General features: G+C 44.9%; 1 protein-coding gene across 1 annotated transcript in view; it reads right to left on the reverse strand.

Annotated features, from left to right (window-relative positions):
* Nucleotides 1–396: 396 nt before the first annotated feature.
* The window catches only part of PDE12 (phosphodiesterase 12), a 104372-nt gene continuing 90325 nt past the window's right edge, over nt 397–14443 (reverse strand). The window contains exon 3 of the mRNA XM_069643679.1: nt 397–973. Coding sequence (XP_069499780.1) covers nt 531–973 — 443 coding nt within the window. The 3' untranslated portion in view covers nt 397–530. The remainder of the gene's footprint in view (nt 974–14443) is intronic.

Genomic DNA, 14443 nt, shown 5'->3' on the forward strand with positions numbered 1-14443 from the left:
ATATGCATTCCATATATCTTAATAAAATGTCATTGTTAACAAATCACTTATAAAAAAAAGTGACTCCTAAAAGCTTTGTCTCTTAAATAGTTTCTTTTCAAATGTATGCAAGAAGAAAGGTAGTGGGTAAATATTACAGGGTACCTAACCGTTCGATGCAAGTAATGTACAATATCTAATCATGTTTCCATCTTTACAAAGATATGAGAATATGAAATGTTCCAGAGTACCAGGGTTTCCAACTATGTGTAGTATAAACGCATTGAGTTAAGTTAGTTTGAACATTAACACACAAAAAAAAAGTCTTTCCGCCACATTTCTCAAAATCAGACGTTTCAATTGCACAGTTGAAGCCATTTTGGGATATGAACACAGATGTGGAAAAATAACAGGTCTTCGGTGTGTCAAAGCGGATCTCTTCTGGGATTTACATTTGGTGTCATTAATATTGTAGAAATGACGGGGGCATGAAAAATACTAGAGAAAGTCCTCCATTAAAGGCCCCATAAAAAGGCAAATAAGCACAGAGCTTATTTCCACTTTAAGTCACATATAAGTGATATGTGATCAGAGGGGTGTGAAACACTTGGCAATGCCTGATGTGTAGTCACTTCTTCATGACTGGGCATAGGAATAACCTGCTCAACCTCCAATGCATCACAGTCAATAAAAATATAATCCAGACATCCATGAAACCCACCCACATAATTTGTGTAAGCAGGCTCCCCACAAGCACTTTTCAATTTGAAGGAATGGGTTAGCGACATATTGCATCGCTCTTCCTCTCCATTCGAGAGCCAGTCTCCGTGATCCTCAGAGATGGAACCATTTTTAAAAAAACTACACATTCCGGATGATGGTGTGCTGTTGAAATCCCCACAGAAAATTACTGGTATTCCAGGGTACAGTTCAGATGTGACGTGTTTAATGTGGGTCAGAGCTATGGCACTTTGAAGGAGACGAATGTTACCACCTAAGAATAAAGAAGGAAAAATGTTATTGTTTTTAATTGTGTATGCAATTTATTTTTTAAAAAAAGAATACACCACACATACAATAAATACATTGCATGTAATCTATAATCAATAACTCTCAAATTACAATTTCTAACCAAATGTTCTTAAAATAATTCTCAATTCATTTAAACCTTTCCCCTAAAAATAACTCTTGGATAATTTACATATTTTACCAGCACAAGGGCTAATGCTTTTGGACTGGCAATTCATTAGCCTTGCCCAAAACCATTCACTTTCAGTTACAAACTTTCCAAACTTGATACCGCTTATATTCAATGTTTTGGACCATGCATTACCCAGTGTTTTAAAGTTTCAGTAAGGGCATACTTTTTGCATAATCGACAATGTGTCCTCTTTAATCCCTCTAATTAGGCCAGGTAAGGTTCATGTTTATGAAGGATGTTGATGGAAAGGGAGGTCAGATAACAGGACAGTGTGAATACCGGACAAGCCCATATCAGGACAGAGATGCAGAAATGCCCCCACACCCCATCTAGGGCGATTACACAAACCCAGCTCCTCACTTCGAGACAGAAATGCCAACTAACCAATCCACCAACAAATTCCCCCTCTGCTTACACCTCTCAAACTCCAAACCAAACAACCCCAAATCTACAGCACAACAAACCGCACAAACTTCACTACATTGCAACAACAAAACAAATACGCACAGACTCAACAGTAGACGACGACTACCGGCCGCAAACACCCCAGGCACAGCCAACGGACCCACCGGGTTGAGGCTGCCAACAGCACATCACTGCTCTCTTGCACCTGTCCAGCTTCCTCCCACTAACTCACCCTCCCTTTGCCCTCTTTCAGATCCGCCAGGGGACCACTCCGGTGGTGATAGTGCACAGTACAAATGCCCTTTAACATTAACATGTATACATCGATATTTATGACTAGGGAACTATCACATAAGCAGGAACATTCCTATATGGTCTATAATCTTTCGCTAGTTCAAAATAAAGTTTGTACTTGGTAATCTGTTCATGGTTGGAACACCATTAAACCAACTTGCCCTTCTTGTATACCTTTGTAGGATTCTCCAGTTACCGCATTTTATCACTATACAACTCCTCCAAAACAATCCTTTTCAAAATGGAACAATGGTATACATAATTTCCCAACTAAGGCCAAGTTGAGATCTTCGAATAGTGACAACTAGACGATGTTTCCAATTGTCTGCCATGAGGGTAAACACAGCTATAGCTGCAGGCAGCCCTAATAACCAATTCCAAATCCCGTCCTTTGATTAGCTACAAGGATACCCAGTCCAGGCTTGATCATTCCAACACAGAATTGCAGGAACCACCTGTCCATTGTAAAATAATTACTGGCATAAGGGAGGATTTACAATATTTGCGCAAATGTGTAGTCGTTTTTTTCGGTTGCATGACCCTTTTCTTTATTATTTGGCGTGAAGCCCAAATGTGATAAATCTGTTACAGGTTGTAGTCATGCTCCTCCAATCCACCAATCACAGAGTTGACTTTTTTGTGCCTGAAATTACCAATGCTGATGTTTTATTTATATTAATTCATTCTTACATTATATTGTCTCAAGTACTCGTGCAATATGTTTTTTAGCCTATATACGTTCTGTCAGAAAGGACAATATCAGCAAACAGTGCCAAAAAACTCTTGAGACAATCTTTGGAAGGAAAGCATGCAATGAAGCATATTGAATTTTTGAATTGTATTACAAGAATATGTGGCTATGCGTGATATCATCCACCAGACCTCCCTCTACTATACCGTGTGGGAGATAGGCATGGTCACTAGCAGAACTATGCTTCACTTCTAGTCGATCAATTGACAATTTCTGATGTAAACGTTTTATTTATTTTGACATTTGTATGGCACGCACAAGGGTTTCCAGGCACCACAACACAAACTGGATGGGGGTGGTGCATAGGAAAAAAAAATATATAACAAAACGTTTATATTGGCATTGTGACAATCACAGTGCAAGTGGTAAGTGCAGGTGGGGGTGACAGTGGGGTGTCCAAGGGAGGGGTTGAGGGCAAGAAGGCAAGTGCCATGGGAAAGAGCGGGAGATGAGAGGAGAAGTGCCATGGACATGGTGGACCAGTCTGGGGAAGGGTGCCCGGCTCAGTTTGTGGGACGTCTGGGACACATACATGTTAATTGCTGCCCTTGGAACTGTGAATGGCCAAGAGGAAGAATATCACACCCCCATCAGACTTTAGCCTGGGCTTCAGCTTTAGACAATAGATTCTGGGACACGTAAGTGTTACTTTTGGAAATGACACTTACCATTCACTCAAACTGGGTAAACTCCAGGGCAGCCCTGGGCTAAACTGACATTTGGTGTTAGCCTAAAAATAAAATAGTCCCAGTTGAGGGACAAAGGCCAGCTCATTTTGCTCAAAAGACTATTTAATGAATAAACTTTAAAAACTTCTTTCTATAACCAGACAATGCAGTAATATAAAAGTTTTGCAGTTTAAAGGTAATTTTTCATGGCTTTCAAACAAGATATTGTGGCTGTCCATAGCATGTAGGGGACGTAAACGCCAGGAGAATGTGAATCATGGGAAATGTACAGATGATGGAACATTAAAAATGAATGGAAATATGCTCTATGATAATATGTATACATGCTTAAAATAGTGGGATTTTGGGTGAAGCGGTTTTCACTAAAAACCGCAAAAAACTATTAGAAGGGCGAAATAATGTCACACAGACCTGGGAGTGGGAACACCATGCTCTGTATGAGACAACTGTATAAAATGTGCGATTTATGTTGGAATTGATTTTAGGCAAAAATGACTGTGGGATGGCTTTGCACCTCAAAACAACCCCAGAAACTGAGTCACCTCCTGGAGGAGGCGACCAACATAGGCTGACCTACCCGGTTCTTCGGGTAGGTCTAGCTTAGTCCTGCCCAACAATAAATGCTGTTAGTCACCCACCTTATAAAAAGGGGAAGCTGACAGACAGGGACTCATCTGAATTTTCCAGCGCCTGCGTATTCAGACATTCCAGATCCACCCTGCAGATTCTAGACTCCACTGCCAGAAAAGGGATAGTTGGTTCAGGCCCTCCTCTACAGGCAGAACCACCCTTCATAACTAAACCCCATAACAAAATCCCACTAACTCAGGGAGAAGGGGGAAAGCTGTGGTACTCCTTTTGAGAGTATCCTGTGACCAGACCGTTTTTTTGCCCTGGAGGAGGCGACCAACATAGGCTGACCTACCCGGTTCTTCGGGTAGGTCTAGCTTAGTCCTGCCCAACAATAAATGCTGTTAGTCACCCACCTTATAAAAAGGGGAAGCTGACAGACAGGGACTCATCTGAATTTTCCAGCGCCTGCGTATTCAGACATTCCAGATCCACCCTGCAGATTCTAGACTCCACTGCCAGAAAAGGGATAGTTGGTTCAGGCCCTCCTCTACAGGCAGAACCACCCTTCATAACTAAACCCCATAACAAAATCCCACTAACTCAGGGAGAAGGGGGAAAGCTGTGGTACTCCTTTTGAGAGTATCCTGTGACCAGACCGTTTTTTTGCCCACTACCTGCATGCCAGCTGTACCCATGTGATCCAGTGACCAGACAGGCCCTGCTGTTCCGCTAGGAGAGTCCGCCGCCTTGCTGTGACCAGAGCCTTTGAGTCCAGAACCCAGTTGACTGTCCCAAATCCCAAACTCAAGTGCAGACTGTGAGCATTTCCCCATCCCATAACAACACATAGCATACCCCAACTTGATACTTTGTCTTTGTTCTGCTCTCCAAGTAATCCTATCCATACCCTGATAACTTGTTTAAAACTGTTCAAGGACAGGGATGCACAGAGAATTTGATCTCCAAGCGTAGAGCCAGTCTTCTACTCATCTCTGTCTTGCATAGATCCTTAGTTATATTTTGAATAATTTATGTAATTCCCACATACAGCTGAACACGGGGTGAAAAGATTAAGTTGCAAATTAAACCTTGGAGCATACTGTGTCTTTCTTTAACTATCTAGTCTTGATAATCTAGCTTGTCCTTTCTTTTTTTTTTTATAACACATTGTATATTTTGTTACTCCAAAACCAACAACGTACAATATACAAACATAATTTGCATACATACATTCAATAAGGCACTGCAGTTAGACATTATTCTTAGAGTACAGTAGCATATGGCATAACAGTATCCTGGCTGGATCATTTCCGTATTGTGCGATTGTTACTTGTCAGGGTCACATAGTTTTGTTTATACGTTACATAGTCTGCTCACATTTCTGCCATATTTTGTCGGCTTTCCCAGTGCAACCTCTGGATTGATAGACACGGCGCTCCATTATAATACAGGCGTCCACATCAGTTACCCATTGGTCATATTGAGGGGTGGTCTCTGATCCCCACAGTTGTGCGAGATTTCTTTTGGCCAGCCCTGTAGTCGTTGATAGCAGGTTTTTTTCGAAGCGGAACATTTCTCCCTTTTCTACAATCCCCAGTAGAAGGAGTTTTGGTTTGTTTGGGATTGGCTGGCCTATGCCCCTTGATAGTCTGTCACAGCATTTTTGCCAGAAGTACTGTATGTGCGCGCATTGCCATAGGATGTGGTAAAAGGTTCCCTCTTCCTGTTTGCAGCGCAGGCAATTGGTATCTGTGGTCTTGCCCCAGCGGTATAGTGCTACACGAGGATAGTATATTCTGTGTAGCACTTTTAATTGTACGAGTCCGATTCTGGCCGATATTGCTGTCTCTCTGGGGTACATTAGGGTTGACATCCTTACCTCGGGTAACTGTGGGCCCACATCTCTCTCCCATTTTGCTTTTAGACTGCACAATTCCTTTGTGGCAAAGGAGGAGATTGCGTTATACATGACAGATGTAACTTTGGCATTCACGCTATCCAGGACAATGTTTGTCTCTATCGGCGTACATTCTGGCAGGTCAGTGAGATTTGTCATTTGTTTGGTGAGTGCATGGGGCGATTGTAGTTTTCGGTAGGTGGGAGACCATTAGTGGCCGACAGTTCAGCAAAGGGAATGATTTTGCCTTCTTGGATCACTTGCTGGATTGTCAATATTCCCGCTGTTTCCCAGTTTTGCCATTTAGGTAGTTTGTGAAGTTCTGGAAGGTGAATATTGTTCCAGAGGGGCTGTACGGGGGTGATTTTGTTTCCCCATCCTATGTGTCTGTGCGTTTCCATCCAGATTTGGGTTGTGTGGGCTGTTATCGTGCTTTGGCAGCCCACAAAGTTGTACAAACTCTCGATTGGGGGTTTGCCGTGTCTTGCCACATTTTCTGCTCGTATGTGTGGTAGTTCTGGATTACCGTGTAGTATATCATTTACAGCCGCCATCTGACTCGCCCAGTAGTATGTTTGGGTGTTTGGGAGCCCGATCCCTCCCTCCCATACAGAGCATTGGAGGGTACTCAATGCTATCCTTGGGTGCCCCCCTAATAATAGCTAATCTGCTATGGGGATGTGTAGCAGGGTGTTTTGCAGCATAGCCAGCATTTTGAAAAGTGCCGCTCTTCCTAGTAGGGTCAGTGGCATTGACACCCAGTGGCCCAAGTCTTGTGCAAAGCGCTTCTCAATTGGGTGTAAGTTTTGGGTTACATAGTCTTCCAGTCTGTTCGAGATCATGATGCCCAAATAACGGAACTGTTACAATTCGACTTTATATGTGGAGCCCTCAGGAGGTAAACAGTCTATTCCCTTAACCGGGAAAAGTATTAACTTACTCCAGTTCACTCTCAGGCCATTGAAGGTTCCAAAATGTATCAGTATTTGTGTAACTATTGGACAAGAGACTGCAGATCCCCCAGGTGAATCAGTAGATCATCCGCGTAGAGAGACCGTGTCCTCCCAAGTTGTATTCCATCGGAAACCAGACCACGGTGCGTTTCTCAGAATTACTGCCAGGGGCTCAATCAGCGCGAATAGTATGGCCGATAGTGGACAGTCTTGTCTGGTACCTTTCCCCAATCGGATGTTGCGGGATGGCCAGCCATTCACCCTCACTTCTGCTATGGGGGCGTTATACAGGGGCTGAACCCATTCTATCAATTGTTCCCCAAAGCTCATTTTCCTCATGATTATCCATAGTGCCTCCCAGTGGACTGAGTCGAAGGCTGTCCTTTCCTTTTTGAACCGATTTTTTTTTTAACTGCTTTATTTTACCAAAATCGAATCTCTTTCCACATTGAAAATCTCATCCAGGAATTCAGCTATTGTCACTCTTTCACTTCTATATTGTCCCTGTGATGTGCATCTATCACCTAGCCTCAAAACCGCATTCTGATTCTGTCTATTTCATCCGTTTCTTTTTAAACCGTTTTGACATTTAAAATTAATCAGTTTGTACCTCTTATTTTGAGAGGGAAGGTCAGATTTTGATTCTGTTTGCTGCCTAATATCCCTGACTCTGCTTCTTTCTATACACTCAAAATTCGATTAATTGGGGTTTGAGGGAGCATCGCAGGGGGACTCTAGTGCCATCTACCCGAATAGATAAAGTGCCCCTATTCATTTGTGCTTTGTATATGTCCTTGTAGGAGGTCACCCAAGTGTATTTCAGTCGTTTGTATTGTAATTATCACCCCAATAGTGATTGCTGCACAATCTTCCAACTGATTTTCTTTGAACTTAAAATATTGTATTCCCACCAACTGGCCTGGTTCATGGTCCATTGTGACCCAGGGTATTTGTAAAAGTGGGTTTGATACAGGTTGGGTCCCAGCTCAATTCGAAGAAAAGAAAGAAAAAGTATTGTAATTGAGCACTACATCTTAGGCGAAGGGCAAGAGTCCTGGTCCGGTGTGACAACCGATTGACATCCTGGCGCTAGGATACTGTAAAGAATTCCAAACGGTGAATGGGCGCTCTATGAATATGCTTAACATAATCAGTTAAATAGTTACCTCTGGATTTCAGCAGTATTATGAATATCCTCCAATTGGATTTAGGCAGAATAAAGCCAATAGGCAGACTGTGGATATTGTTATAAACCAGGTAAGTTGGTACTGACAGGTTCCTGTTAAGAGATAGATACAGTCACCAACCTAGTGAACCAAAAGAACCTCTTAAGAGATTCCAATGTCCAGGTTCTACCTCCAAAGAGATTACATTACAGTTGAGGACTGTATGCCCTATGGATATTGGAATTCCTGGGGCTTGTTCGCATTCCCCTTTAGCTCTCCCTAGAGAGGTAGGTAGGTCCTGGGTGAAGGGGTGAGCTCAGGTGTCAAGGCAAGGTCCAGTAGCAGGTTGTCCAATACCTTGTGTCCTCAGGCAGAGACCTGAAGGGGACGTGTAGCTGTTCCTGGGCATCCCCAAAGAAGGACAACCCCTGCTTGAAGTCCCTCAATGTTTAAGGGCAGAATAGGCGAACGGCAGCGAGCAGGGCGAAGACTTGGCTTCAACAAGCCAATTCTGTCTGGTGGCCTGGAACAGCAGTAGAGCTAGCCAAGGTGTCCAACGGCGATGTAGTCCATGAGGGAGCAGCAAAAACACAAACTTCCGCAAGGCATTAAAGGAGTTTTGATGTAAACCAACTGTGCGCACTGGTTCCCAGGAGTGAATCGTCTGGGCCACAAGCCTCCCTCCCCCTTTGCAGCAGCAGCAGCAGTCCAAACGACCTCAGAAGCACAATTCCTGGACAAAGGGATATCCCGAACCCATCCAAGAGGAGCAATGCAACTTTCAAACTGATGTTATCCTATTAGATGTATGCTCAGCCCTAACATGATCACACTCAGGGTCATGTGTGGATTAGGGTGTCAGAAACTGGCTTGGAGTGAATAGGTGTTCCCAAACACCTAGGTGTCATTCCAATGCTCTGGAAAGAGCCTGCAACAAGGCAGAACCATATATGGCCAAACAAAGCCAGTGGTTCACAATGACAGGGATTAACCCATGAGATAGCCATTTGGCCACTTTTCTGGACAAAGGACAATTGTATGGCAAAAACAGAAAGCAGGGCTCGAAATTAGGATTTGATGGGTGTCGGACATCATGCAGGAGGGAGTATCCAGTGCACTGAAAATCCAACTGCAACATACATTTAAAAAACACTAACTTTGTATCCATTATGTAAGATCCGTTAGGTTTAAATGTTTACTAGATGTATTCTAATTCTTGCCTATTAACATTCACAAATACTCAAAGTCAATGACCAGCATGCATGTTTATTAAGCACCAGTTGGAGATCCAGGCAGACATCTCCCCAATTAAAGGGAACAGGCGAAAAGGGAACCCAGAAGATAGGTTGTGTGGGAGAGGAGCATAGACCCAACAATCAGAAACATTGAATATACAAGAATAATGCAAAGTGAGCTGAAGGAAAGTATTCTCAATGGGTCCAGGGATGGTCAGCCGGGCCGTTGTATTAAAAACATGTGGTTCTAAAAGCAGCAATCGCAGTAGTTGGAAGTAAAAAAGGAAGCAGACTGATCACTGTAGTCATGAAGCAGAACATGGTGCATCAATTGCAACACAAATGCAGAAAAAGTTCAAAAAGGTGGAACTGTTCGTTCTAAAGTATCAAGTTCAAGTAATGAGCTGAATTCAGTTTACACAGGAGAATTTTTTTTCGGAAAAGTCATACAAGGCAGGCTCTTCCTCTGAGAAACGCTGGTTCAAAGTTCAGTTCAAGCAGTCCAAGGCACAAGTTCTCAAAAAGGTTACTCAGAGCCACTGAGCAATTGGTAGTGAGGACCCGGGGACAGTTCTGGATCAGTCTATAAGCTTGATGCGGTAAAGTCAGATATAACCATAATACCACAGCCACAAGATCATTGCTATCACCTCCTAGACGTTCTTTTCAAAGTAGACTGATTCAAATCCCCTAGAATGGGCATGTCGGCAAGCACAGTGTCCAGACTTTACCAGTATATTACATCTGGAAAGTGGTTGACAGTTCCAATGGCTGTACACACAAACTATGCCTTTGAGATTACAGACCCTGAGGAGGACCTCTTTGGGTCCACAGAGAGCATCTTTCCGTAAGAGGGGGTCAGCGGTGGGGCTGCCAGACACGGGAGGAGGTAGGCAAGGAGAGGGAACTGAATCAGGATGGTTCCCTCTGTAGCATCGTTGCTTGATGGAGAAGCTTGAACCAACTCCAGCCTGCAGACACCCTACCACTGAACAGGCTGTGTAGCTGTGGGTCTCAGTTCAGGGCCTGCACGTATGGGTAGAGAGTTCTGGCATGAACGTCAGTCCTTGCCCGAAGATGGTCTGGCCGATCGAGCTGGACCGACAATTGAAGGATTGCAGAGGTTGAAGCTCTGAAGAAGAGTGGTGCGGTGCATGTTCCTGGTAGCAGTGCACCCATCAAGTGTGTTCTGGGGCTGGTATCTTCCGACACTGGGCAACACGCATCCAGGAGCTGAAGCTGGCACACTCGATGGTGGTCTGGGTCGTGAGCAGGACTTTATTTTTTTTTTTCGTTTGTATAGCGCGCAATAAAAGCCTCAGGCATGGTGGTGCTGAAAAGAACCAGTTACATGTGGCCCGATAGCAACATACATATAGTGGAAACAGAAGTGGTAACCCCCTCCTAACCCATCCCATCAGGCAGGTCATACAGTTGGTGGATTCAGTGTTGATCGAGTAAGTCAAATAGACAGGTTTTAAGGGTTTTGCAGAAAGACCAGTAAGATTCCTCCACCCTTAGTGCATGAGGGAGAAAGTTCTATTGTGTGGCAGCAACAACAGGGAAACTTGACCTACCTGCTTTGGAACGCTTGAACTTGGGTTGAACCAATCTATGGTTGCAGGGGGGTTATAGCAGGCCTAGCAGAGGGGGTGTTGGCATTCTTTGCACCAGGTAGGGCGGGGCTGAATTGGAGACACATCTGTGGGTGATTGGAAGTGTCTTAAATGAGATTCTGTCTCAGATGGGGAGCCATTGTACAGCTCTGCAGGCAGTGATACGTTATCTGACCTGGGAATGTTCAGGGCAGCGCGTAGGGCATGGTTTTGAATAGTCTGGTGTTTATTGTATGTTAGGGGCTGAGGTACCAGCGAAACATACATTACAGTAGTCAAGCCCAGCACCCACCGCTGCACGGGCGATCGTCAGGCAGCTGTCTGTTGAGAAGAAGGGTCTGGCAACATTTAGAAGTTTGGTTGAATCGGCTGCTGAGCCGGATAAGGCACTTACTTGGCAGGTTAGGGTGAGGTATACTCCTAGAGTTCTTACCGCTGGTGAGACTGGGATATTGTGCCATCGATGTAAAAGGATGCGTATTTAGGGTGCAGTTTTTTCAGCACACCTGAGGACCAAACGATGAGTAGGTCTGTTTTCTCATCATTGAGGCAAAGGCTGTGGGTTGCCATCCAGGCTTGGATAGTGGCATATGTGGAGTTCAAAGTGTTAGCATCATTGGTATAGATGCCAGAGAGGGGTAGGAAAATGTGCGTGTCTAAATAATTTGTATAAGCTTTGCCAAAAGAGTCCAGGAGGATCGACGAGAGGCATGAGTACCCCACCGTTGATAGTGCGGCACAAGCATTGTCTGAGAATAGTCATTACGCATGAGGCGAGCCAGGATGCCGCTTCCGGGTAGAAGGCAGCTGCAGAGGCGAGGTGGTAGCACAATATGTTGTGATCGACTAAATTCAAAGCCACGGACAGACCTAGGAGGAGTAGGGCAGGATTCCCCCTCGTCTAATTTTGTTCATCTGTTTTTCCAAGTCGGGGAGAGTTGCCTCTCCCATGCTCTGGGCGGAAGCCAGATCGGCGAGTTCCTAGGCTATGTTGAATACTATCAAGAATTTTTAATAGGAAAGTAACTGTAGTGATAGGCTGGTGTTGGATAGAGCTGGGTCAAGGGATGTTTTTTTCTAGGAGGGGGTAGGACCCAGGCCTCTGAGGCTTCAAGGTACCAGGCAAGACAAGAAGGAGTTGCTGAAGGCTGTGAAAAACAGTGCCAGAGCTTGAACACAATCTTTGATGAGGGGGCCGGGCAAAAGTCCCCTTTGCATCTAGATGACTTAAGGTCTAAGATATGCAGGGTGTACTGAATGGTGATTTTGTTGATAAACAGTGGGGCTCCTGGTGGGTTGGAAGTAGAGTTGTGGGTGACTTTGGTGGCCTGGCACGAGTGATTGAGGCCAAGTTGTTTGGTGAGTATTTTTTTTCTGCAGCATATCTAGTAGCATAGCGTTTTGAATGCTAGCGCACCAGCCTAGGTCTTTGGTCACGGTGGATGCTAGAGGGAATAAGGGCTTCAAGTTTCCTGGAGGATGGCAAATAGTTCTCTGGTTGGCATTGGCTATTCTTGTGTTGACGGTGCTAGCTTTGGCTTGCATGATGGCTTTTTTTTATATTGCTTGGAGAGGATTGAGAATTTCTGTTTAAGGGCAGCGGTGGTGTTGCCATTTCGGCAATTATTTTTTCTGCTTTGAGAACTGTGTGTACCAGAAATTGATGTGCGCTACAGGTTTGGCTTTTTCTTTTAGGAGTTAAGGGGGCAATGGTGTCCATTGCGCTAGTCGGTGCTTTATTATAGCGATCCACTAGGCAATTGGGGTCAGAGGAGTCAAGGATGTCAGGCTTGAGGGCATTGAGAAATGGTAAGAGACTGTCTTTGGCTAGTTTTTGGGAACTGCAGGCCAAGGATGCAAGATGGGTGGCTTGATATGCAGACCAAGGGGATAGTGAAGGTGATTATGTGGTGGCCTGACCACAGGTAGGTAGTGCTGGATTTGACCAAGATGTGGCAATTGAGGTCCGCTAGCCAGTCTTGGGAGCGCCCTTTAGTATGCAGGTTGGGTTATAGATGCATTGGCTGAAACCTAGTGCAGTTAAGGAGTTTGCTACTGAGGCGGCTGGCAAATCGGTATGGTCATTAAGACCTAGAATAACCACTTGCGAGGAGGGCTTCATATCTCCTAGGGTAAGAAGTAGGTCCTCTTCAAGATGGGTCCAGGTGGGCGGTAGATAAGGTGTGCAGTGATAGTGTTGGTGGGGGAGGTGGTCAGTTTAAGGGAGAGTAGGTCACAGTTATTAAGTTGTCCGACAAGTAGGTGCTCTTTGGCGAGGGGACCAACTCCCCTGCCTCTGGAGTTCAGTCTATCATGCCCGAAGATGGTGTAACCTGGTGGGGTGGCGTGCAGCCAGGTTTTCGTGATAGTAAATCCCCTTGATGCCCTCTCTATCAAGAGGTCGTGGATGTTTAAGGCATGAGCAGGTAGAGACCGAGCGTTGACCAAGGCAAAGTTGAGGGTTAACAGGAGCTGCCTACTGAGCTGCGAGTGCCTTGGTCCATGAGAGCCGGGGTGTGGGTGGGCCGGCTGGAGAGAGCGGCAGGGTTATGGTTGCCAGTCACAATGGGGGACTGATAAGTGGTTGATGCCTGGCTGGACTAAGGAGGGGGGTGGCTGGGGCAGCTGTTTTGATAAGGTTAGTCAGGGTTAATTACTGGCAGGAGTTACATCATATACAATGGTACTGTTAGCAATAGTGGGTCCAGCTAGGGAGTCCATGGACATACTGTTAGGGGCATTGGGCGATAATGTAGATATTGCATCAGGGAGAGCTCTAGTCCTTTTGGATATGACATTTGTGGGAAAGGGCATGATTTTCTCACACATCATCTTTACCTTAGTGTCGTTAGGAGTAGGGACATTGCAAGAGAGCACAGCATTCACAGGAACTGGTGTGCTCACTACGCACAATATATTAGCAACCGTATTGGTGGCACACATGGAGGCATCAACATTGCAAGAGGGTGCAGCATGGACTGGTGTATTCGCTACACAACATTCGCATCAACAGTATTGGGGCATCAGCATTGCATAAGGGTATATTAGCAGGAATGGCATTGGTTACAGTCTGTGCATCACCAGCATGACTAGTGAGCTCAGCAGAAGCGCAAATAGGTGTCGTCACTTCAGGTAATGTTTTGGGAATGTGTCACATTGGTATCCCAGGTGGAGACAGCCATTGTACTTGGGCGAGCGTTAGTAGCTGTTAGGAAAGATTTCCATTTCATGTGTAATTTTCCCGCCAGTTGTATAGTCCCTCCCCCCCAACTTTTTGCTTTGTTTAAACAACCGATTCTGCTGCACTCCTCAGGGCTTTTTGCGCACTTATTATGGGGAAACTGACATGCTCTTAAAGACAGTCAGTACTGGAAGACTGTTTCCCTTAGTCCTTGTCAATGTTGCAACTTTTCTGCAACATGTTGCAAGTGCATAGGGTACCTTCCATTACAGTGCACCTAGGGCTTCCTGTCATTTGTAAAGGCCCTAGATACTCGAAGGATTTTTTAGGAGATGTGCCTTGGACAGAGCTGGTGGCAGCTTATCATTTCATGTATTTTTATACCTTTCCTGCCAGGTAAACCGTGGTTACCGCGTTTGGCACAAATCGGTGGCCTGGCTTCAAAATGGCCATGCCACGAGGTTCTTTGGCCATCTTGCTCCTTTACCTTCCACAGGTCAGTT

This window comes from Ambystoma mexicanum, chromosome 2p (genome assembly GCF_040938575.1).
Source record: "Ambystoma mexicanum isolate Mex_15411 chromosome 2p, UKY_AmexF1_1, whole genome shotgun sequence".
Taxonomy (NCBI): Eukaryota; Metazoa; Chordata; class Amphibia; order Caudata; family Ambystomatidae; genus Ambystoma; species Ambystoma mexicanum.